Source organism: Coenobita brevimanus, chromosome 48 (genome assembly GCF_032717465.1).
Source record: "Coenobita brevimanus isolate Jiangsu-jjx chromosome 48, ASM3271746v2, whole genome shotgun sequence".
NCBI lineage: Eukaryota > Metazoa > Arthropoda > Malacostraca > Decapoda > Coenobitidae > Coenobita > Coenobita brevimanus.
The window spans coordinates 15311737-15338037 of record NC_137001.1 but is presented as its reverse complement, the minus strand read 5'-3'; the positions used below and the strand labels follow the sequence as shown (position 1 = coordinate 15338037).

General features: G+C 44.9%; 1 protein-coding gene across 1 annotated transcript; it reads right to left on the bottom strand.

The window, feature by feature from the left end:
* Positions 1-243: 243 nt before the first annotated feature.
* LOC145399306 (sodium-coupled monocarboxylate transporter 1-like) lies at positions 244-23701 on the bottom strand. The gene is made up of 9 exons (XM_080271973.1): positions 23473-23701; positions 22892-23025; positions 13937-14125; positions 12520-12671; positions 11931-12071; positions 10653-10871; positions 2259-2377; positions 1859-2013; positions 244-528 (listed from the first exon to the last, which is right to left on the bottom strand). The coding sequence occupies exons 1-9, from the start codon at positions 23699-23701 to the stop codon at positions 244-246; spliced, it is 1623 nt and encodes a 540-aa protein (XP_080128099.1).
* Between the last annotated feature and the right edge of the window lie 2600 nt (positions 23702-26301).

Genomic DNA, 26301 nt, shown 5'->3' with positions numbered 1-26301 from the left:
AGCGCCTGAACAGTCTCTCTCTCTTTCACTCCATCATTCACTTCTCTCACATTCCATGTCCCCACCCTTAGAATGTACTTTGTCGTCAACGTATGGTCCGTCCTGGTCCGAGGCACTTTATTCGTTTGTTTAGTTAGTTCTTTTTATGGGGTGGGGCACTAACCCACCAACAACCCTTTTAGGCGCCTCATATGACAAGCAGGGATACTGGGGGAGTATTCATGAAACCCCCCCTACTTGTAGTTAAAGAGAAAGTTTCATGTTTGATGACACTGTTAACCTGTTAGTGTCAGGTGCCATAGTGGTGAAATCTGCAGTCAGGTAAGTGGTGAGATTGGTGCTGGGTGTAGCAGTGGTGATGTTACTGATGAAGGCGACGATGGAGGCGTTGACAGGATGGAGGAGGTTCTCAGGACAGCTGTCAACAGAAAGGGGGAGGTGGGTGGGGTGTCCTCCCCCACGCAGGAACTTGCCCACCACCACCCAAATGTTGTAACAGAAGGCCACCAGGAATCCTAACACTGCACCCTGAAGATTGTGGTATGGTCATATGAATCTCTGTGGTTTTATGTGGACATCAGCTAATATAAAATACTACTTGCATGTGTTATAAAATTGCCCTCCATTTTCTCGGCAGACCTTAATTAAAAAGGAAGAGGATCAACTGAGATAAGAGTCCCATATCCTCTATTTTTACTCTCGGCAGTTTTGCAGCAATCCTCTGATCTAGGTCCTGCACTAGTAATTAACTAGTTCGTGTGGCCTTTTGATATGAGGTGTGAAAATATGATGAATGTGTTAAGGAATTCAAGGTATGTTGTGTTGGCACTGTGTAAGGCAAGGATGAACGGGCATGAAGTGGAGGAGTGAGAAGGTGTGAAATGTATAGGTCAGGTATATATGCGTGAGTGGATGGCGTAAGGAAGGAGTTGCTCTGTTGATGTATGATGTATAGCAGAGGAATGAAAGATCATTAATTTGTCAGCATGAGGTTTATATATGTCAAGTTCCAATCTGGGAGAAAAATGTGATAATAAAAGACACATTCGGTGATAGGAGAGAGAAAGAGAGTAACCTTGACACTGACGGTATGAGCAAAAGAGTAGTAGAGAGGACTGAACTTATGTCGTAGCTAATTATAATGATACAAATAACTGCATTATTGTAAAGTACAAATGTTTTGTTGGTGAAAAATATGAAATCCACAAGAATTACACACCAGTGTAATGAAATACTTGACATCCCTTGATAATGAGTGTTTATGAAGAAATGTATGATAAATGAGAGGAACAGTAAGTTATAAAACCTGTGACATCTTTGTTTCCCTACGTGAGCTTCAAGATGTACAGTGATTATGAAATACTATTTTATGTATGAGTGATAGAATTAGCAATAATTGTTTTATGTCATGATTTATATAAAGTAATCTGTGCTGCTTCCGTCATAATAGTACAACGATTGTACAGTTCAGGTGGCCTCTCCCGGGTAGCCCTTTGCGTACAGTACAGTATGCTTCACTAATCGAAGAAATTTCCAGCCATCGTAGCAGCCATCTTTTATACAACTTCCCTCTCACACACCACTCACAAGAAGGTAATGATTTGCATTTACTTATTCTGCGTGATGTGTTTGACCATTAGGGAAGGGTAAACTTTAGTTTTGAAAGAGCTGATACCCCCTCCCTTCTCAACACCCTGTGTGAGAGGTAATGCCTGCAAGATACAGTAAATCCCTGTAGTTGTAGGTTACATACAAAAATTTTTGACTATTAATAATATGCTCCTCATGGAGCAACGTAGATTGGATGATGAAATGAAATAACAATACTTTTATGTGGAGAGTGTAAACCTGTGCCCACCTTTGTGTTGACCCAGGGTGTGCACATGCCAGCCAGGAAGATGCCTAGGATTGGTCCCTTGACAGCTCCTGATATGCTGGCGATGACGTGGAAGATGTTGCCCAGGTTGCCTGCCAGCACACCCACACAGATGCCTGACAGCCCCATCACCACAGCTGCCACCAACATGCAGCATCAATACACAGTGTCACAAGATAGTGTCTACCAGAATGTAAGGAAAGTATTTTGCAGTACTCAGTGCTGATGATACAATCTGGTTCCACTGTATAAAATTATAAATGCCATGGACAACATGCATTGCTGAGTGTGTATTGACAACACAGGGAATGATTTTTAAAAGAGTTTATGGCCCCCTGAAAACTGCAGAATTATTGCTGATAACATGAGAAGAAAGCCTTACATATGAGCTTAAGGACTCTGGTGGCTGAGGCATCTGACATCTTGCTGAAGTATGGAATATCCTTCAGCAAGTCCTCCCACAGCAGGCAAGCCATAGAGTTACTGTAGCTGGACAGCGTACTGTGTGGAAAGTGGGACATTGTTTGATAATTTGAATGTGTTGTTTGAAAGGGAAATTTTCCCTCGAGCTAGACCTTACTAGATCATATAGCCTTGCTAGATGACAGAAGGGCACTACCCCCTCCCGGCATGGCAGCTACCTGGCATAGCTCCAACTCACGACCCCCCAGTCCCAAGTCCGACCCTCTACCACTGTGTCACCCTGACCTCATGTGTTCTTTGATAAATACATAGATGATAACTTTATCAAGAAATTTATAATCTATTATTGTTTTTCTTGCATGACTAATGTAAGTAAAAGCTAAAGTTTGAAATGTGGCAAATAGTCACTTGAAGTGGAAGGCTAATGTGTGCTTTGAAAGTTGTGATATGGAGAAGGAAATTGAACAAAATGGCTGCAAGAGAACTTCAAAAAGGAATATATACTAGGCTTAGCATTGTCATGTGGATGGAAGAAACTGACGTGATAGTAATTTAAAAAAAAAAAAAAAAAAAAAGGAAAGTGATCCATTGAGAAATGTGGAATAACATATCCTTGGATCATTAGGATAAGAACTGATGTAGTTGAAAACAGAAGCACAATGGAGTTGTTTCCTCCAAGTACTGTAGACTGCCTCCGGTGTGACAACATGGAACACTTATATTTTTGTGAGGGAAGTACATGTACAGTAGATGATGGAAGAATGAAATATTGTACAGCAGTTCAAACAGATGTACAAGACATCAAGATGTGGAGACTGATGAAGCAAAGAATTAGCAAATGATTGCACGGTATTGAAGATTCTTGCACAGAGTTATGTATGATTCAGTTATGGCATTATCTCTCATATTGCTGTGTATGTACTTACTGAGATGAGTTATCTCAAAGAAAAAGACCTGTTCTATACTAGCCTCAACTCAGGTGTGGAACAGTGCCCCTTGTGGGATACACTTTTAGCCTTTAGCAACTTCAGTGCAGTTACTGGCACTGACAGGGAAGGCTTTGAGGATTGTGTATAAGTAGGTCCCCATGGCTTTAGAACCAGGAATTCCAATAGTTCTAACTTTATGTATTTTGAAAAATTCCATAAGTTGAAAATTTCTGCATCCAGATTCCAGAAGCCTTATCTTCACTGTTGGACTTGTTATTCCATTGTTGAAGGTGTTGCTAAGGAGACTGACCACCTTGTTGTAAGAACCCTGGAGCATCCTGTAGAACTGCTTGGTTTTCAGGAAAACAGAGTTCTTTTCTGCAGTTCACAGACTTGATGTTGCTGTTCTAAGGCTACAAATGAAATATGGGAAAATCTCTGGATGCCATATATAATGTCACGAATCAAATTCGCGACATTTCCCTTTTGTGAGAAGCCACGAATTATTAGTGGAAAACTCACTGTTTATCATTCAGTTAACCGCTCATTCGGACAGAAGCTTTGTCAAATCAATTTTTCATTGTCATACGTGATCGTTTCTGTGTGAGACATTAGCGCTTCCGCTGAGCGATTTGTTTTGGGCGCGTTTCGCTCACTTGACTGTTAGAAAAATGCGGCCTACTGCTCCCCCTTTTTTCCCACGACTTACTCAGTTCAGTGTTTGCTTTGACAGAGGAAGGATCTGTGCTCCAGAAGTATGAGAGGAGAGGTCAGGTAGCACCCAAACTCCACTGACCACAGTTATCCAGTGCTCCCACCCTTGTGATACAAAGCATTCATCGACCAGTATTTCCTTTTTGTACTTTTCTAGGTTTAAGAGTTTAATTAAGGTGTTTTTTCCTAGGCGTAAGAATTTACCTCGAGTGAGTGAGTGAGTGCGATCTCATTAATTTGATTTTGAATTGTAACGTTAAATTTATTTTTGTAATCAATAAATTTAACAGTTCTTTTTCTTGAGCTTAATGTAATGTAAACTCTTGTTTCATTTCTCCATAATTAAGCTTATTTTCCATATAGCTCCTATCTTGCATAAACGTTTGCCTTTCATAGCTGGTACTTAGACCAGTCTTGTATTAAACTTAAAATCCGTTGTGCCTTCTAGGAGTTAAGCATCAGCAAGAACCTGATGTTAGTATTAGTTATTTATTGTCAGGGGTGAAGTAACTTTCTCCAGAGGCTACAGTACTAATAAACAGCAATTGAGTGATTAGTCTCTGCTGTGTACTGTTGAGAAAGTTTATAAATTCTCGTTCTTGAGAATCGTGCGAAGCGGACCGGTAAAGTAATCATTGCTTGATGTAGCAAGACAATCATTGTCCCTGCTCTTCAATATTATTGAATATTATTATCAGTTAAATAATATTTAAGCATTTATTTTAAAAACCCAGTGATATTATAAAAGCCCCGTGACATATAACTATTCAGTTTTGAGTATGGAATGCATTAATGAGTATGCAGTGTCAGTCAGGAGTCAGTTTGGTGTGGTCAGTGTTGTTGTTGACCCTTTTGAGTGGTAGGGTACTCATAAGTGTGTAACTGTGGGAGAAGCTGATGAATGTGTTGTTGAATACCCAAGATCAAGTAGGGGATTTGTCTCACCAGAGACTCTAGCAACAGTTGATGGGTTATGCTTCTAGACTGGCTAGGGACTGAGGGCCACATAGATTTCTGGCTTGTCGGTCAAGAGTTTTATCAAGAATGGACAAAGACAGGTATGTCAGGGAAATTCCTGAGGAGTTAGAGGGTGGCATTCAAGTACAGTAAAAGTCCTGTAATCCGAGTGCCAGGGGACCAAGGGTCTTTTGGACTACTGTTTTTTTTTTTTTTGGACTACTGGAGGGACTTCTGAAAACATTCCCTAATTCATGGAAAGAAGCCAATATCCACCAATTCCAAAGAAAGGAAGCTCCTCTGACCCCTCTGATTACAGACCAATAGCTGTCACATCTTTTGGTAAGGTTTTTGAAACTGTAATTAATAAGCACATAGTTAAACATCTTGAATCCGACAAATTAATTAGTGATAGACAATATGGTTTTTGCCACGAGAGATCCACCATTGACATACTCAATCTCCTGAATCATACCATCCATCAATCAGTTGACCTACATGGAGAAACTTATGCAGTAGCCCTGAATATTTCTAAAGCTTTCAACAGAGTGTGGCACCGTTCCCTGTTGTCCAAACTCCCTTTCTATGGACTAAACTCTTTGTTCCTTTGATTTCCTCGTATCTCAGCAACAGAAAAATAAGAGTAAAAGTAGATGCTGCATATTCCACTTTCCACTCAACACCGGCGTGCTGCAGGGATCAGTTCTGGCACCAACCCTGTTCCTTGTTCATATTAGTAATCTCTTATATGTCACCCTCAATCCCATCCATTCACATGCAGATGACTCAACATTTCATAGTTCATTCACAATTAGACATCCATTTACAAAGTCTGATATCTCTAACTCTCAACTCAGTACAGCCATTGCTTTAAATCAAGACTTATCAATGATCAGTGAATGGGGACAAAATAACCTTGTCTCATTTAATGCTAGTAAAACTAAGTATATACAATTTACTATTAGACAGGTATTGCCAGAATCGTATATTGCCTTCAATGCTACAAATATTCCCATTTCCAAAAGTATTGAAATTCTCGGTGTCTCGCTTAACAATGCCCTCAGCTGGACCTCTCATGTCAGATCACTTGCTAAAACCACCTCAAAGAAACTTGGATTATTGTACAGAGTCCGTAACTTCTTCACTGATGAGCAATTAGTTATAATTTATAAGAGTCATGCGCGCTGTCAGCTTGAATACTGCTCACTCGTGTGGAGTGGATGTGGAGAGGTTGCATTAAAACAAGTAGACAAAATCAGAACAAAGCTGTTAGAATTATTAATAACCGTGCTATTACTAATAAACTACCTCCCCTACAAGTAAGAAGGAATGTTGCCTCCCTTGCTTTATTTTAAAGATATTTTTATGGCAAATACTAAGACGAAGTTGGGTCCATTGTGCCACCTCTCCATGCCCTCCATCGTGCTACATGTGCAGCTAGCAGCGCTCATGACTGGAATGTCACTCAGCCATACTGCAGAACTTCTGCCTATCAGAATTCTTTCATTCCCCGAATTGCATTTCTCTGGAACTCGCTTCCCCATAGTTGTTTCCCTCCAAACTTCAACCTACTGCTGTTCAAGTATAACTGTTACAGATATTTTATGAACAGAAGACACCAGTAATCTGGTGCATGGATTTGTTTTTTGTTTATTCGTTTGTTTTTCCTTCCTCTGTTCTGTTATTTAAATATATATATATATATATATATATATATATATATATATATATATATATATATATATATATATATATACAGTATATATATATATATATGATCATTAAATAAAGCTTAAAATGTTATGGTTTATTGTTTTACTCACCGGAAATGCAAAGAATTGTGGATGAATAGTTGCAGGCAGGTACATCCAAGTAGAAGAGCAAGTCCAAGCCAGATAAATCTTTAGATAATTCCCATAAATATATGAGAAAGCCTAGGGAAAAAAAAAAAAAAAAAAAAGCCTTGCAATATTCGGAGTATTGGGATGTTTGGATTATTGGTGGTCGGATTGGAGGACTTTTACTTTAAATGACCTTCGACCTGCTATCAAGCCCTGAAGAAACTCTACCCCAGACCTGCCTCTCAGGTTAATTCTGCTGATATAGTAGATAGATGGCTTGCGTCTAGAGTGCGTGACTAGAGGGCTCATTGGCCTGAATACTTAAAGTAGTTGTGTACAGCAGAACCCAACATGGAGCTTCCATCGGCTGATGTGCAGTCGCTTGCTGCCATCCCACCAGTCTACAATGCCATGTCTTCCTTATATGAATACAGGAAGGCAGTGACAAGGCTGAAAAGTGGTAGGACGACTGATCTTTGTGGCATCAGGCCAAACTGATCAAAGCTGGGGAAGAAGTCATATATGGGGATTACTTGCAGTAGCAGAAGCTGTTCGATGTACTGGTATAATTCCTCCTGACTGGACAAGGTGTTTGGTTAGCCTTGTTTGGGAAGGGAAAGGAGATCAGTGTGACTGCAGTAGCTACCACTGTGTTACAGTGTTCAGTGCTCCAGGCAAGGTCTTGCTCATATGCTGTTGATGGATATCCAGGACCATTTGTTCAAGATTCAGAGGCCTCGGCAATCTTTACCCAAGAAGTCTACACTTGACTGGATTCTAACCATTGTGAGTTTCAGTAAGGGCTGCTGGCAGCCTGCATCAGTCTTAAGAAGTCGCTTCACTCAGCAAATGAGGCAGCAGTAGGGGGACTCCTGTTCCCCTGGCACCCCCACAGTGATTATCCAGTTGATAACTGGCTTGTATTTAACACTGTGTGTGTGTGTCTGTGTGTGTGTGTGTGTGTGTGTGTGTGTGTGTGTGTGTGTGTGTGTGTGTGTGTGAATGTGTGTGTGTGTGTGTGTGTGTGTGTGTGTGTGTGTGTGTGTGTGTGTGTGTGTGTGTGTGTGAATGTGTGTGTGTGTGTGTGTGTGTGTGTGTGTGTGTGTGTGTGTGTGTGTGTGTGTGTGTGTGAGTGTGTGTGTGTGTGTGTGTGTGTGTGTGTGTGTGTGTGTGTGTGTGTGTGTGTGTGTGTGTGTGTGTTCTTAGGCGTGCCCATTGAGTTTATTTTTTCATTTTCCAGTGTGAGAATAATGATGAAAAGTGTGAGGGTCATGACAAAAGATGTGATAGTGATGATCAGGTTGGAATCCAAGAATATTTTGAGGTGTTGTCCATGCACAATCCCAAAGTGATGAGCAATTGGCAGTTGGTATCATTTGCTCTTTTATTACGTTTTCAGACTTTTGACCCGATGATGAAGTGCTGTGAACATGGATGTGAATATTGTTTATGTACCGGTATTGTTCGTAACTTTCGTGCTTGCATGCTCCGGCTTTGGTCTCCTAATGGTGTCTCTCAACGCTACTTGATCTCTGGCAGCTCCCTATTTAGTCCTTTATCCTTGAGGCCACACTCTGTAACCTTATCCCGGGTCTTTTTCGGTCTGCCTCTCACAACCGAACTCCCAACGTGAATAGGTTGTATCATTGTTCTATCGTTCATTCATATTTGAAGGATCTAACAGGTTTGCATGACTCGGCCTTGGTCATCTACTGGCGGCTGTCCATGCTGCTCAGTCTCTGGCAGCTTCCCTTTTCAGTCCCCTATCCCTGAGGTCACACTCAGTGACCTCGTCCCAGGTCTTTTTCGGTCTACCTCTCGCAATCCTACCCGCAACATTAACACTTCTCATTTTCTGCAACCAATTATCATCCCCCACCCTCTACACATACCCAAACCATCTCAATCTACTGTTCTTCATCACAGCACCAATACACTCCAGTCCCATCCTATCCCTCAACTCTTGCACTGTAAACCTAGCCCCCCCCCCCCGGGTCTCACACTCAAGGATACACTGCACATCCACCTAATCATTGTCATTTCTATACGTTTGAGCAAGCGACTATCCTCTTCCTTTACTGCTCGAGTCCCACTACCATACAGCATTACACTCCAAACACATGCTGCATACAAAGATACCTTAGCATGGAGGGAGAGCGTTCTCAGTGTCAGGAGAGGCAAGAGCTCCTGGAACTTCTTCTAACCACTCCACACTCTAGCCACAGTGCTAGCTCCTGCCCCACCTCCAACACATGACATGTCTCCCAAATAACAAAACTCTTCCACACACTCAAGAGACTCACCAACAAGCTCAATCCTTTCATGCCTGACAATCTCCACCTGCTCTCCCCGCCACACCACGCACACAATATCAGCATTATCTCGCTGTCTACCTCTAATACCACTACATCTCTCATGCACCCACTTATCACAGACACTGCACGAGGTGGAATTACTTCCCACGCCCTTGTGGCAAATCGCACATGGCCACTCTCCCTCGTCTTTGACAGTACCGCCCCCAACCCTAGATATCATCACTTTTGTTTTATCTGCATTTGCTCTTAAGTCATTGTGCCCCATACCATCTCTCCACTTCGTAAATCTTTCCTCTGCCCCCCCCCCCTTTCATTCTCTGCAATCATCACCAAATCATCAGCATACATCTCCCACGGGAGTCCATTTCTGAAGTCACGTGAGAGGGCTTCAAGTACCATGATAAACAACAAGAGGCTCAAGACTGACCCCCTGATGCACACCAACATTCATGGAAAACTCATCACTCAAATCTCCATTCACCCTTACCTGGGTGTGAGCACCCTCATACATGGCCATAACCACCCTAACCAGCCACTCCTCCATCCCAAGCTTTCTCATTGTCCACTTCACCACCTCTCTAGGGACTGTCAAAGGCCTTCTCCAAAGCAACGAAAACAAAGTACTGTTCCCGTTTCTTTCCTATATATTTTCCTGAAGCTGTCGAACAATAAATATGGCATCAGTGGTCCCTTTACCTGGCATAAACTCAAACTGCCTCTCATCAATATTCACTCTTTCTCTAATCATACCTTCTAGAACTCTCTCCATTACCTTCATTATTTGGTGTAAAAGCTTTATGCCTCCATAATTTCCTTTTTCAAGGGCATCACCTTTCCCCTTGTACAAATTTCTATGGGGGAAAAAATAATAAGGAAAAGACCCAATTTGCATGTGTATATTGCAGAGTGACGGAAATAATGCATCACTAAACTCATGTGGCAGTATCTTGTGTGTTGTGGGTATGGCTCAGTCTGCTAGTATGGGCGCGGATGATGGAATATGAGTATGAAATAAATATGCGATGCAGGGTAGATACTGGTAATACTAAGTGATGATAAAGGATGTAAGAGTGATGATAAAGGATGTGAGAGTGACGATAATGGATGTGTGAGTGATGATAAAAGATGTGAGAGTGATGATAAAGGATGTGTAAGTGATGATGGATGTGAGTGATGACAAAGGATGTGTGAGTGATGATACAGGATGTGAGAGTGATGATAAAGGATAGTGTTAATCGATGTGAGAGTGTAGATAAAGGATGTGAGAGTGATGATAAAGGATGTGGATGAAAGTGATAATAAAGGATAGTGTTGATGGATGTGAGTAATGATAAAGGAAGTGGATGAAAGTCATGATAAAGGATAATGATGATGGATGTGAGTGATGATAAAGGATTTGAGAGTGATGTTTAAGGATGTGAAAGTGATGATGGATGTGAGAGTGATGATTCAGGATGAGAGTGATGATAAAGGATAGTGATGATAAAAGATGTGAGTGATGATAATGGATAGTGATGATGGATGTGAGTGATGATAAAGGATGTGGGTGATAATAATGGCTGCTGCTAAGAAAAGGAAGAACCACTACATCACCCACCTAAGGGCGCCGCCATAGACAGCTGCCACAAAGACCCCAGGAACGCCAGTGAGGTGACCCAACTTCTGCATGACCAGGTAAGGGATCACCTGGTCGGGTTTCTGTATCCTGCCTGATGCCAAGGGATCGCAGCCTCTGAAGGCAGCATAGGCAACCAGGCCGGAGAAGCAGAACAGACCCCACAGCAGCCACACACCTACGGCAAAAGAGATGACCAACCTGTGGGGAAAAACACGTAAATTAAGGATTAAATGGTACCAGTAGGTACCTTTTAACAACCACACACCCACAGCAAAAGCGATGACCAACCTGTGGCAAAAACGTAAAAATTATTAGATGTACTAACAGAGAAGTACAACAGACCCCACAACAGCCACACACCCACAGCAAGAGATGGCCAACCTGTAGTAAAAACAAGAGGCTTACGAGGTCCATATAAATTAAGCATTGGTGAGTGTATGTCAGTGAAGTACCCTGCAGTGAGCTGAAGGACTGATCTTCTGAGCACTACAAATGATAGTTCGTGTTTAGTGTTGGGACGATACGTGGATTAAGCAGTGTTGTGCTGGGCCAGTATTTGTACAGTTTATGTGAATTCTGTGTTTTCAGCCCTTACCTTGAGGATTTTTATACTCATATAAAGTCTCCTATGAATTTTAACATAAATGAATCTGAACACTTAAATATGCAATGTGTCCACACTCAATTCTCATTATGCAACTCCATGAGAATGTAGTGGGGTTACGCAGTTTTGTTGTGCCTGTCTTCTCTACGGATATCCACACACCCTTCTTACCCTCAGCATATTCCCTTCATTCATTTGACTGTCTTGCATCCACTCTCGTCTCCCATTTTCCCCCACTGCCCATTCAACATAGGCATCCCACCAAATTGAACCTTTCTAACTCCTGGCTACCCTTGCATTCCTACCCAAACACTCCCGCAATCAACACACGTTTTCCTGATCCATTTGTTCCTAATTCACTGACTCTAACTCATCTTTTCCCTCAATACTCACCTCACTGCTTTCGCTTTAAACTTCGCTACTTGTCATTCCCGTTGTCCCCTTCCTCTCTATCCACCACGTTCCTCGCAGCTTTATCTTTTATACCACAGTCTTACTATCAATGAACTCCTACCATCACCTCTAACTGCTTTCGTATCTATAACACTTCTAAGCATCTTTCTAAAACTATTACAACCAGTTAGTCTCCCTTCAATATAAATAGGAAGATAGATAGACCAATGGATAAAGAGATGTAAACAAGGCCATCTAACCTTTGTGCCATAGCGAGGTTGCCGATGGAAGCAAATCTCTGGTAGCTGGGCTGGTTGATGCCAATGGCCTCCATGGTGAGGAAGAAGCCAAGCACGGTGGTCGACCAGAAGGTGTGACGCACAAAAGGACTTGTGTTCATGCTATGGCAGAAACAGGAGGCTGTAGTGTGGCCTGTTACTGTATGGTCATATATATATATATATATTTTTTTCTTATTATTTCAGTGTCGTTGAATATTATAAAGCCGACTCTAAAGTTAACTCTTACCTGTATGACTTTATGGTTATATTTTCTTTTATGATTTCAAACACGCTGAATTTTATGAAACTGACTCGAATAAATGGGCTTTATTATACATGTGCGCAAAATGCCAGTAGATTGTTTTTTATTGAAATTAAACGCACACCATATTATCTCCTCTCAACACACACACACACACACACACACACACACACACACACACATAGTTTTGTACATTACTGTTAAAATACAAACATTTCCCCTATCACAAGAATCAAACGGTACTCCCATTGCAGATTCTGGCGCTTTCCGTCATTTGGAATTTGCGCCGAAGTAACAGTGACTCACTTGAAGAACTCTATCCTGGAGCCCTGGTCAGCTATGGTCCAGACATTGACAAGACCAATTTCCTGGCAGCAGATGATGACCACGACCAGCACCCCGCCGAACATGACCAGCGTTTGCATCACATCAGTATACACCACGGCCCTCACACCACCCTGCAACCACACAGCCACGTCGGTTAAGGAAGCTCCCTAACGCCTTTTCCCAAGCGATTTATTTTGCTTATTACATCCCACTGTCCTCTTTTGCGTTACGTAAATCCTTGAAACATAGCCATACTCTGCATAAATAACGTACAAAAGGATATTAACCCACATCCAAAAAGAAATCGCTGAGGAAAAGGTGTTAGGGAGACTCCTTACCTGACGACAAAACAGACTACATCTCACTCTCACTTAACCCCTTCCTTACGCTGACGTCTTTTGTAGTTATTCTTGATACCTACGAACGATTTTATTATTATTATTTTTTACTTTTACTTTGGATAGACCTCCGAAGGAATTAATGAAGGCTAAATAAAACCCCTCCAATTGAGAGAGAGAGAGAGAGAGAGACTGATATACCGACACGAAAATGAGTCCTCGGTTTGAAAGGCGTAACAGCTACACTCATTTTCATCCATCATATTTCCCTTTTGTATTTCACGTTACCGACTCATTTTCAAGCAAGGAGCATTTAGTGAAGATCAAGGTGCTCTCCAAGTCGCTCTCTGTGCTGAGAAAACTTATATAATTGGCCTATTATACATTTTTTTTCATTTTTTTTCTATATAGGCAAAATGGCAATGTTTGATTTCTGGATTACATAAGAGAATGAGATAAGGCTCCAGTATTCTTTCCAGTGTTAATAATATAGGACTAGCGTTTGAATATCTCTCAAAGGGTGAATGATTCTTGTTGATGGTTCTCCAGTTCACAGAAGTAGTGGAAGTAGTTTCAGTAGGAAACCTGACCTGACATGAGCTAATCTAAATGGGAATGAATGTGAAGGACCCACGGAGATCTGCATGACCTAAAGGAGACTAAGTAGACGAATGGACTTAACTGAGCATGACCTTCCTAACCTAACTTCACATAACAAGGCCAAATGGATGAGACAGGCCCACCTGCACTGATAAACCTGTCTGAATTTAATTTGCATAACCCCAAATGAACCGAATTTAGGTGAACGGATAGGGGTAGACCAAAATTAAGATGGATCTGATATTTGAATTGCCCTAATCTGATCGATGGGTACAGCCATACTTGCACCAAACATGTGATCGACGGGAGGACCTAAGGCTCCTGGTCCGTCCAACACTCAGACTCGGACACTGAAGCAGACCTAACCCAGTGCTTCGTTTCATCTCGTCGATCACATGTTTCGAGCAAGTGTGGCCGTACACTGAGACTGCCTGACTGGTTCCCGCCTTGCAACTCACCACAGAGATGTAGAAGGTGCACACGAGCCCCATAAGCACGATGGAACCAAGAACAGAGAGACTGGTGACGGTGGAGAGAGCCAGGGAGGGCGCGTAGAGACACACCCCCATATACACGAACATTTCAGCGAGCTGACACATGGTTCCAAGGAGACGCACTGCCCTCGACTTGAACCGCAACTCCAGGTACTATGACACAGAATAAAGAGATGACCTTTATAAAGTGGACTGAGGTATTTTATTATCATTATTATTATTATTATTAGTAGTAGTAGTAGCAGTAGTAGTAGTAGTAGTAATAGTAGTAGTAGTATTGGTGGTGGTGATGATGGTGGTGGTGGTAGAGGTGGTGATTTTAATATTATTTATATTATTATTATTATTATTATTATTATTATCATTTTCTGCGGTAGGTGGGGAGGTTCACCATCCACTCACTCTATGTAGTGCTGCTCTCGGATATCTGCCCATTCCTCTCCTCCATCCTTCTTTCCTTCCATCCTCTTCAGTCTTTCTTTCCTTCATTCATTCCTCGTGCTTCTGCCTACGGGTGACTTTACACTCCTTCTTCTATCTTTCATTCCTTCATTCTTTCCTCTTCCTTCTGCCTGTGAGTGACTCTACACTGAGTGACAAGCCAAATGGTTTCCTGTACACCAGGAAACAATTCACTATTCTGGGTGGTAACTATATAACCAGATTTTGGTGCCTGGTGGTTTAGTGAGTAATTACGGAGCTCCAATCGGATTGAGCCGGTGAAGGTTTATATCCAAGGGGTGGTTGGGGGTATATTGCTCACTTAATACCACTCATGGATGAGTGAGGCTGGTCACTCTCATCTTAAATGTCAGGACCAACTTGCCTAGTCCCGTGCTCCTACGCCTCTTAAGGGGCAATGTAGGACTGGATGATGATGATATTTTTATCATTATTATTATTATTATTATTATTATGCTAGGTGTTTAAAGGTCAGCATCCCGTCCCTTGAACGTCTAGTGTGCAGCTGGGTTCTCTTTCTAGACAGGAGCTTAGACAAATAAGAGAGAGGCAGGACACAAAAACTCAAGGCAACAGCCTTACCCGTGTATTGACTAATTCTATACGTGGAACACGTAGATGTCACAACAGCAGGAATCTGGGTAATTATAAGTCATGTACTAGTATCATAGTATCGCACAGGATACTATTTAGACAACAGTTCAGGATAGCAGGTGAATGGCACACTAAATTGTGTTTGTAGTATTTTGGGCAGGGGAATAGATCACTGTCACTTGAAGGGAAATATAAACTATTTATTCCGGGCAATTATACCACTGGTCTTGCAATGCAGAGGAATTACACTATGAAGGCAGAGTCTCATGTTCACTGAAATCACTGCACTTTTATTAGATCTTTCTTCCTACTCTCAGTATATCACTGTTTGCCCAAATCAAAATTATCACACATTACTAGGCCTTGGACTTATGTTCCCTTGGATGATACACTGCCCGATATTCCAGTCACTATTACACAGTCACTGCACTCTTCACTGTCACTCAATCTTGGTGGGGTGGCGGCATGGTTAGTGGGGGGTGGTGGGAGGACTTACAGCCCGACTCCTGATGGGGGCTGAGTCCCGCCTGTGGCCTCTGTGTCCAGCGGCCACAGGATCACTCGTAGGGGCATCATCTCTCGTCCAAGGCTGTGGGCAGCAAAGGGCCCTGCACTGTCAGTGCTGGGAGTTGGAGTGTGGCCCTCAGGGCTGGGGCCGAACAGCCTCCTGAAGCACTCACTTAGGCGCCTGTTGGAGGATGAGGGTTGTCTTCATCAGGGTGGGAAGAGGCCTCGCCCGTGGGTCCTGAGGACAGCCTCGGGGGCCCGGTGGCTTTGGTCTCTTGCTGTTGGGGGCGCCATGAAGAGTGAGCCGCGGCATTGGTTGTCGTCGAAGTCCTTCAGGTAGGGTCCCTCTGGAGCCGGCTGGGTGGAGTACAACCCTGGGGATAGCACAGGGCCTCTCCACAAGTCCTTGGGACTGGGACCCCTCCTCCTGGAGGATGTCGGGTCGTGGGGGTGTGGCAGCACCTGACAGAGGCCCGGCTGCTGACCGTGGCCTTTTAGGGACGTGGCTTCTGGCCGACGCTGAGGCCCAGCTACTGGCCATGGCCCATGTGGGGGAGTGGCTACCAGCCGTCTTCTGAGGGAGGCGTGAGCAGCTACTGGCCATCTCAATGGCACCTTCGGAGCAGTTGCCAGCCATCTCCTGACGAAGGCAGGAGCGGGTACTGGCCGTCTCCTGAAGGAGTGGTGAGCGGCTACTGGCCATCTCAAGGGCACCTTCGGAGTGGCTACCGGCCGTATCCTGATGAAGGCGGGAGCGAATATTGGCCATCTCCTGAAGAAGGGGTGAGCGGCTGCAGGCCATCTCAAAAAGGGTGTGGCTACCAGCCAACACTGGGGTGTTGCCTGGAGCTAGAGTAATAGCTCCACCCCGATCCTGTCGAGGATCAGCTCGCCTGCAAGGTAGTTTCCTTATCCTGCTATGGTGGCGGCGGGCGAGTTCTGAGTCATAGGAGCTCACAGCCCGGGCGGACTTATGTCTCTGTCGCCCGGGGTCGGGATGCACTCTGTCTGCCCCTCCGTAGGCTCCTCCCAGGGGTGTCGTGTTGCCCTCAGTCACTATTCCTGGCATTTTACCACCGTCGTCGGGATCACATCCCCGTGACTAAAAGTGATACCCTTTGGTGTTGTTGGTGTGGTGCATGGGTTGAAGATGTTGAAGGAGGGCTTTCCATGTTGTGGTGGCTGAGTTTTCGTCCATCTGGGTGTCGCAGGTGACGAAAAGGGTGGACGTATCGGTGGTGGTATGGAGGAGTCGCAGGAGGTGGGGGGGGGCCATGGACGCGATGTTTATGTCCCTAGGGCGGCGCCCATGTGGCTTGTTGGATTCTCATGTTGGTAGGTCTTGTCTCCACTACAGAGCTGTGTTGAATGCTGGAGATCGCCGGGGAGCGTGGGGTTTTATAATGGGGCAATGTGGCGTGATGTCTCTAGGGAGTGGTGGTAGCCAGGATTTGGGCTTGGTGTAGCAGGACTGGTGGAACTCATGTTAGGAGGGGGAGTGTGGTTTTGCGGCGAGGTGGGTGGTGTAGGAGAGGGGGCGTATTGGGTGGGTAGGCGGTAAAGGCGGCTGGAACGTGTGATGGTCTTTAAGGTGGGTGTGGGTGGCGAGTGGGCAGTGTGGTGGAGTTGAGGGTGTTGGGGAGGTGGGTGGGGTGCGTGGGGGTGGCGATGCGGTGGTGGTGCTGGGATTCGTGATGGGCAGTGGGGGGGGTAAACTGTGGCCGGGTGGAGGAGCGGTTGGTCTGTGGGTGGGACATGTGGAGATGGGCATGGGGGATGAGGAGGAAGGTGGGGTGTTTGGGGGTGGAGGGATGGTGACGTGGCTCGGGTGGTGGTGGGTGGTGGGTAGGGTGGAGTGGAGTCTGGTTGGGTGGAGGAGTGCTTGGTGCATGGGCAGAACACATGGTGGTGAGCTTGGAGGATGGAGAGGGTGGCGGGGAGGGGGTGGGGGAGAGGTTTGAGCTGGGTGTTGGTGTGTCCTCAGGTGAGGTGTGATGCGGCATGCTGGGAGGTAAGGTGGGAGGAGATGGGGAGGGGGAAGCAGGTAGAGAAGGTGAGGGTGAGATGTGGCAGTCATAGGAGTTAGTGGGAGGGTTGGCAGTGGTGGTTGGCGGTGGGGAAGGTGGTGTTGGGGTTGCGTAGATGGTGGTGTGTCTTATGGGCGGGCGTGAAAGGCGGCCATAGCGGTTGATGGCGGGTTGTAGGGTGGGAGTGGGTGGTAAGGTGGGTGTGCGCCCCCTTGGTGCTTTGGCTGCGTGTGGCGTGGCGGTGGAGGTGGTGCGCCAGGGTGGGATACTTTCGGGCTGCACTCCGATGGTGGGCATGGGCAAGGTGGTGGTGCTTGAGGTGGGTGGTGCATGGGGGTGTGAGGGTGCTCTGGTACTGGAGGTGGGTAGCAGTGGCGAGGTGGCAGGTGAGGTGGCGTTAGGTGTGGAGGGTGAAGAGGCTGGAGGAGAGGAGGTAGGAGGCCGGCTGTGGAATAGAATTTGTGGTTGTGGTGAGGCGGCGGGTGTGGTGGAGTGAGGTGCGGGTGGTGAGGAGGCAATGCGGTCTTGTAGCACCATCTTGGTGTTTGGTGGTAGGGTGGCTTGGGTGGTGGCAGGGTCCTGTGCTCGCAGTGTGAGGTGGGCAGTGGGTGCGAAGCAAGGGGATGGTGCTGGTGTGGGGGTGGTGGTGGGCGGTGTACGGTGCTGGAACCGTGGTGGCTTGGTTGGGGGTGGTTGTATTGGCAGCGGTGGTGGTGTGGCAGGAGCTGAGGTGTGAGGTGTGGCGAGTGGTGAGGCATCTGGTGAGGTTATTGGGGATGAGCTGGGGGTCCATTGGGATGGTGAGGTTGGGTGTAGGGTAGGGGAGGTGACCTAGAAAAAGGAGGTGGGTGAGGGTAGATTAGAGAGAGAGGATAGTAAAAGAGAAGAGATACAGGGAGGAGAGCGAAAGGAAACGTGCCATTTCCCCATGTCGTAGACTGGGGGGGGGGATATGAGGTGGCCCCCGTCAATATAAGGGTGTGTGGCGGCAGTGGTGGGCGCCTTCTGTGCCTTCTTCTTCGGGTTTTCTTTCCCTTAGGCTCGGGGCAATTGGCATGTGGTGGGGCGGCTTGTAGGCACTCTTGAGTCGTTCTGCTGTGCTGGGCAGCTTTTAGCTGCTTGCGAATGTCGTGAATGGGGCATTCGTGGCTGCAAGCAGAAAATTCCCAAGGGTCATTCGTGATGATGTTCGTGGGAAACTGATTGATTGTGTCGACGTGCTGAGGGGTGGAGTGGATGGCTAGAAGGCGCCTCGTTACCTGAATATCTTTATGCAGGTCTCCCGTAGGGTCGTGTATTATAAAATGTTTTTGATAAAACTGGGGAGGATCCTGATAAGTGTGTTAAACATGAGCTGTTCCCGGGTTTTGTCATCCGCCTCTGGGTTGGCAGCAGTTACCAAGCGTCTGGCCTGGATTAAAGTATCATCCAAATTGCCAACATATGTCAGGCTCTCCAACTGGGATAGTGCCACTACTTTTCCTAATGAGGGTGTGATGGCTTGGATAACAAGCTTCATGAAGTTTTTCCATGTGAGCCCTGGGACGATTTTTGACGTGATATTTCTCACTGCTTTGCCCAGTAGTGGGACTGTTACTGATATTTTTTGTTTGTCGCCCTCAATCCCGATATCTAGCAATGGCTTAATAATTGCCAGATACGTGTGGACATCGTACTGTTCTGGGTGAAATTTTGGCAATTACACATGAGATTTGTTTGCCATTTTGCCGGTATTTCCTGAATGGCTCTCTTGTATGTCCAGGTCAAGAACCATCGCTGTCCACCAGTGTTATGCTAGGTGTTTAAGGGTCATCTTCCCATCCCTTGAATGCCTAGTGTGCAGCTGGATTCTCTTTCTAGATTGGAGCTTAGACAAATAAGGAAGAGACAGGACATAAAAACTCAAGGCAACAACCTTACACGTGTATTGACTAATTCTATACGTGGAACAGGTAGATGTCACAACAACAGGAATCTGGGTAATTATAAGTCATCTACTAGTATTGTAGTATCACACAGGTTACTATTTAGAAAATAGCTCAGGATAGCAGGTGAATGGCACACTAAATAGTATTTGTAGTATTTTGGGCAGGGGAATAGATCACTGTCACTTGGGGAAATATAAACTGTATTTGGGCTGGGCAATTATACCACTGGTCTTGCAATGCAGAGAAATTACACTATGAAGGCCGAGTCTCATGTTCGCTGAAATCACTGCACTCTTATTAGATCTTTCTTCTTACTCTCACTATGTCACTGTTTGCCTAAATCATAATTATCACACATTATTAGGCCTTGGACTTATGTTCCCTTGGATGATACACTGCCCGATATTCCAGTCACTATTACACTGTCATTGCACTCTTAACTGTCATTCACTGTTGGTGGGGTGGCGGCATTGTTAGTGGTGGGGGGAGGGAGGACTCACAGCCCGACTGCTGATGAGGACTGAGCCCCGCTTAGGCCTCTGTGCCCAGCGGCCACAGGATCACTCGTAGGGACGTCCTTTCTCATCCGGGGCTAGGGGCAGCGAAGGGCCCTGCACTGTCAGGGCTGGGAGTTGGATTGCGGCCCTCAGGGCTTGGGCCAAACAGCCTCCTGAAGCTCTCACCTAGGCGCCGGATGGAGGACAAGATTCATCTGTGTCGGGGTGAGAAGAGGCCTCGCCTTGGGGTCCTGGGGGTTGCCTTGGGGCCCAGTGGCTGATGTCTCCTGCCATCGGGAACGCCGTCAGGAGTGAGCTCCGGCTGGGCGGGGTACAACCCTGGGGATAGCACAGGGCCTCTCCACACGTCCACAGGACTGGGACTCTCCTCCTGGAGGATGTCACGTTGTAGGGGTGTGGCAGCATCTGATGGAGGGGCAGCTGCTGGCCGTCTCCTGCAGTAGGGCCTGGCTATTGGCCAAGGCCTCTTAGGGGAGCAGTTTCCGGTCGTCACTGAGGCCCGGCTACTGGCCATGGCCTGTGTGGGGGAGCGGTTACTGGTCGTCTCCTGATGAAGATGGGAGCGGCTACCGGCTGTCTCCTGAAGGAGAGGTGAGCAGCTACTGGCCATCTCAAGGGCACCTTTGGAGTGGCTACCAGCCGTCTCCTGACGAAGGCGGAAGCAGCTACCAGCTGTCTTCAGGAAGAGGAGTGAGCGGCTACCGGCTGTCTCTAGGGCACCTTCAGAGCGGCTACTGGCCGTCTCCTGACAAAGGCAGGAACAGCTACTGGCCATCTGAGGAAGGGGTGAGTGGCTGCAGGTCGTCTCAAAAATGGCGCGGCTACCGGCTGTCGCTGGGTTGCTGCCTGGAGCTACTGTAGAGTAATGGCTCCATCCCGATCCTGTTGGGGGTCAGCTCTCACACAAGATAGTCTCCTTTTGTTGCTGTGGTGGCGGCAGGCGAGTTCCAGGTTACAGGGGTGCGTGGCCGGGGCGGACTTATGCCTCTGTCGCCCGAGGTCAGGTCGCGCTCTGTCTGCCCCTCCGTAGGCTTCTCCCAGGGGTGTCGTGTTTACCTCAGTCACTATTCCCGGCATTTTACTTATTATTATTATTATTATTATTATTATTATTATGATTTTTATTATTATTATTATTATTATTATTATTTATTATTATTATTATTATTATTATTATTTATTACTATTATCATCATCATCATCATCATCATGATCATCATCTTTCCTATCTCCAAACAATATATTCAGATTATGGGAGATATATCAAACGCAAGGGAGGCAATTTACCCCAGTTAATCCCATTATTGGCACACCTTCTTAATAATTTAAATTCAGCAATCTGCCTCTAAGGAAAACTAAGAGAGTACGTCATACGAAGGAAATAACCACTACGAAGACAAATATATCTTTTACTGTGTTTAATCTTGCAATGCTTCCAGCTTGCATCCCATCTCCAAGTACCCCCAACACAATGGCGTGAGGTTAGTGAGCATACATGGCCATATTATTGAAAATGAGGTATTTCTTATTATTATTATTTACAGGAATTTCTCAAACATTTTATGATCATGTACAGTCAAAGAAGCAACTGTCTTCCCAGTTCTCTTAAAAAAAAAAAAAAAATGGCAAAATGAAGTGAAAAACCCTATCAGTACTATAGTCGCGGCGCACGGCTCTGAGGTTGTAATTATCGTACCTTGGCAACCTACCATTCAAAAGTGCGTCCGATTTCGTATCAGAATTTACATGAATCATATTATGCACGAATCTGTTATACATGAATATTATTATACACGAACGTATTATACACGAATCACATGCGTCTCATATTATACTCGAAATCAGACGCACTTTAGAATGGTACGTTGCCAGGGTACGATAATAACAACCCCAGAGTCACGCGCCGCAACTATAGTGTGTGTTTCAGATGGTTCGATATTTCCGTTATGTTTTCGTCACAGTTTGGAAGATACTTGTGTGTCTGTACAGTAACATGTTTGAACTTTTTTTTTAATCTTTACTTCACGCCGTTGTGTGGGATGCAGTCCAATAACATCTAACAGTAATAACAAGTGTTCCCCCAATAAGTCCAAACTGAAGGCTTGTTTACATTTTCGTGCACTCAGCTTCTATAATGCAGGTCCTTAATACCAGTATCATGATTACGTCTTTGTGATTCGTGCACTACTCTCAACATGAACCACAAAAGCAGGTGCAACATCACAAAGCCGGGAGTTTACTGGGTTCTCACCAAGTTATAAATGATACAGTTATAGAGAATTGCCTGAAATAGGAGAATAACAACGAAATAGTCACCAAATGCCCAGGATATAATAGTAGGAACCATGCATGGCATGTGAAGTGCCCTCAGTGCCTGCGGAGGATGCCAAATAAGAAGACGCACAACAACAGAGCCTCACCATGTTGTGCCTGCCTCACAACCCTGCCATCCAGTTTAGTGCCAAGCTCACCGGGATGTTAACCCTTCACCACCGTACCTGTACAGGTTGTGGCATCCAGCAGCAGCCACATCATACAAAGAGGGACGACCTCCCCAGACCACAGCGTGAGAGGAGACAAAGCCATCATCAACTGGGTGCCAGCTGCCTCAAACAGACTGCTTCCACTGACACAGTAGCGATCCAGACCGTCTGCACTGCCACGGTGGCCACTATGGCCAAAGTTACCCTCATCCAGGTTGTAAAATAGTTTGGCAATTTAGACCAAGTTAGTGAAAAGTATGACATTTTAGACCAGTTTAGAAAAGAGAATGACAATTTTAGACCAAGTTAGAAAAGAGTATGGCATTTTAGACCAAGTTAGAAAAGGAAATGTCAACTTTACACCCAGTTAGAGTGAAAAGAGTGGAGGCCAAACACTGACCTGACTAATGGACACAAGACGCAGGTTGTAGAAGAGTGGAAGGGTGAGCTGGTGGGTGACGATGCTGCCCAACACCACGCCCAGCAGAGTGACCACTATTTGTGACCCGTATAAGTACACTTCAGTGGGATGCCCTGAAGAAAAATGGGGATGGGATTGAAATGGGTTTAGGGAAATACTTTGAGAGAATGGAAGACTGACTAGAAGAGTTTATGTGAGTGAGGAGGTGGAGGGGGAGACCAAGGATGAGATGAAGAGATGGAGTGGAGAGGATGTAGAATGAGAGTCTAACTAGAAGAGTGAGAGTGAGGTGAAGGGGGAGAGGAGGAGGGGGAGACCAAGGATGAGATGGAGGGACAGAGTGGAGGGGATGGAGAATTAGAAACTGACTAGGAGAAATGTTTACTCCTTCAGTTTTAGCCATTAATATTCTGCTATGACTTGTTTGAATATCATGTTATTTACTGAAAGATTTGTTTATGGAAGAATGTATATGAATTTACTGCATCACTCGTCTTGTTGAATAGTGAACCCTGACGAGAGAGAGAGAGAGAGAGAGAAAGAGAGAGAGAGAGACTAACCTAGTACAGATATAGCCGAGATGATGCCACCAAGGAGAGAGAGTGCCACAGGGAAGGGTGTCATGGCGCCGCTGCCCATCAAGTACTCCTGCGTGGACTCCTTGCCGCGACTCCTGTAGGCTGTCCACACCCCGATACCGACCGACACCGCCAGCATGAGACTAAACAGAGCATAATCCACGGCGGTGAAGTGCTCAGCAGCGTGACTCTCATCCACTCCCGACGCCATCACTCCACGACCCCGACACTGCTACCAAGAAAGACGGTATTGATTAGGTTCAGTTCACGTTCTGTACACAGTGTTTTGGCGCTAAGTTTGATCTCTACTTTTTCTGTCTTCTCCTTTACTCTAACGAAACCAACCCCAACAGACTAACAAACTACCAAGAAAGACGGTATTGATTACGTTCAGTTCACGTTCTGTACACAGTTTTTTGGCGCTAAGTTTGATTTCCATAAATAAAGGATCGAAAGCTAGGCACAAAATTCTTACCTGTAGACTGCAGTTAAGCGATTTAATTTCTAAGATACATTTTCTCCAAAAATACGATACGCAGAGCATTTTATCTATCAGTATATCTGTCTATTTCTATCTATCTGTCTATCTATTCAGATGCCTTAACCCGTCACGTCCCGAGGTTTTCCGCACCTATGACATCCCCCAGTCCCGAGCCTTTTGGAAAATTTTTTTTTTTGCTAAAACTTCCGCTTAGGTCGAGAAACGAAGCAAAATCATAAAGAAAGTGGTTCCTGCGGTCTAGAAGTGGTCTGTACAGGTGCGGTTCCCCCCCGCAGGTATCGTATTCTGTAATGGGCTGGATATGCGTTTACGTTTTCTATGGTAAGGAATAATGGGAGAAACAACACACAACACCTCTACATTTATTGAATTTGAACTAATAAACAATAACAGTAACAATATAATGGATTTCAGACACATATATATGAAAAATAAGCATTGTACCATCGCGCGAGCATAGCGAGTTTGGTCCGAGTCGTAACATGCTATATGCTAAGTTTCTGGTATGAGTCAACCTATCATTTTTTCTACTTGTATACTTCTGTTTCAATGACAATTTACCAATTACAACTGTTTGTAAGTGTTTTCAGATGTTTTCATTCATTATGATGACATGCAGCATAAGTACAGCGCACATCAGCTTAGTAAGCGCACTCGCTATGACTCGTATTTCAACATACCAAATTGTTTTATCACTTTCCAATTATTTTCCCATTTACATAGAACCTTTCCTCCACCACTGTAAAGGTTTTCAATTATTTTCATTCATTACGAGGGCATTTAGCGATATGCTAGCGCATATTCACGTAGCAACCACTATCTCAAACACTCTTGTTTCATCATCTACTTTATTTATTCACTCCAATTATAATTTCCCACTTACATTACACACGTTTACACCCCTAGAATGCACTGTACATACTTACTGCCATTATTTATTCAAGTGAGCGTGAGAATATCGCCTGAAAATACCCTCGCAAGGAATGTTTCGTCATACATAATATTCACACACTTATATACTAATTCACTCACACACTTATATACTAATTATTCACTTTATCACTTGCTGACTTTTATTTTGACTAATACGTGCCTTATTCATTCGACTGAGCGTCAGGAAATCTTATCTTTATACACATGCTATGAATATTTGACTTAGAATATATATCATCACATACAATAATTTGAACTTATACCCGTAAGAATGTCACATAATAATAATTATATAATTACGGGCCGTATTTATTGCACTGAGCGACAGAATATCGCATCATACAACCCTCTCTATGTAAGTTTCAACTTAGGACAGATTTATATACTTACACCCAATGTTTTCACTTATGTTCTACCCGTAGGCACTTTATACTAATATTTGGAGATCCACATGACTGATAATTTCACTGAGCGTCTGTCTGTCGCATTTACCTCATAATTTCAGCGTCCTTTCGCATTCACACCATGCTAAAATTGCATCAACGTGTGATATTCACTAAAACATGGGTGAATACAGAGACCCACGTCACACTTATATTGTAATCCATAACACACTCAGGTTTCCAAACACGACGCCTGCCCTCGCTACGGTAATCTACAGAATCAGTACGGTGCATCAAGGGGCGGTGAACCGTGGACAAGAGGCTTACTTCTCTGTTGTGCTTCCACATTGTTGCAAGGATGTTGTTTGCTTTGAAGAAGACAACCTCACTCCTTGCAAGTTTCTGCCCTACCTTGGCCATGTGACGCCGGTTCACGTTTACGGTTCCACAGACTCCCGTTTCATGTGTGTGAAGATAACGAGCGAGAAGAGGGCTAGTGTACCAGTTGTCGAGGTAGAGAACGTGACCGCGATGAAGGTAGTCTTGTATCATCGTCTTTACCACTGCTCCCGACAGTCCAATACTTCGATCTTCTATTATGTCTGTCTGTGCACCGGTGTACAAGACTATGTCTTGCACGTATCCAGTCCTACAGTCACACATAACAAAGATCTTGAACCTAAAACGGTGCCTTTTGCTGGGTATATACTGTCTGAATGAAATATTGCCTCTCCACAACACGAGACTCTCGTCTATGACGAGATCTCTATAGGGATAGAATGAGGAACGAAAGGTTTGCCTGAGATGATCAAAGACCAACCGAATTCGCCTCATTTTGTCAGTGTTGTTTGCATTTGCAGGGTCATGAGCATCATAAAAATGGAGGCGACTTAGAATTTGTTGAAACCGATTACGGCTCATCACTTGACCAAATATGGGGGTAAACATAACAGGGTCCCTAGTCCAGTAAGCAGGAATTCTATTCTTTCTTAT

Excerpts from the sequence above, each read along its gene's own strand:
- LOC145399306 (XM_080271973.1), bottom strand. The coding sequence starts at position 23,701 with ATGGCGTCGGGAGTGGATGAGAGTCACGCTGCTGAGCACTTCACCGCC. Across the intron at positions 12,672-13,936 it reads GCACCTTCTACATCTCTGTG|GGTGGTGTGAGGGCCGTGGT; the intron begins GTGAGTTGCAAG and ends GTGTGGTTGCAG. Across the intron at positions 2,378-10,652 it reads GTCTATGGCGGCGCCCTTAG|TACGCTGTCCAGCTACAGTA; the intron begins GTGGGTGATGTA and ends CTTTCCACACAG.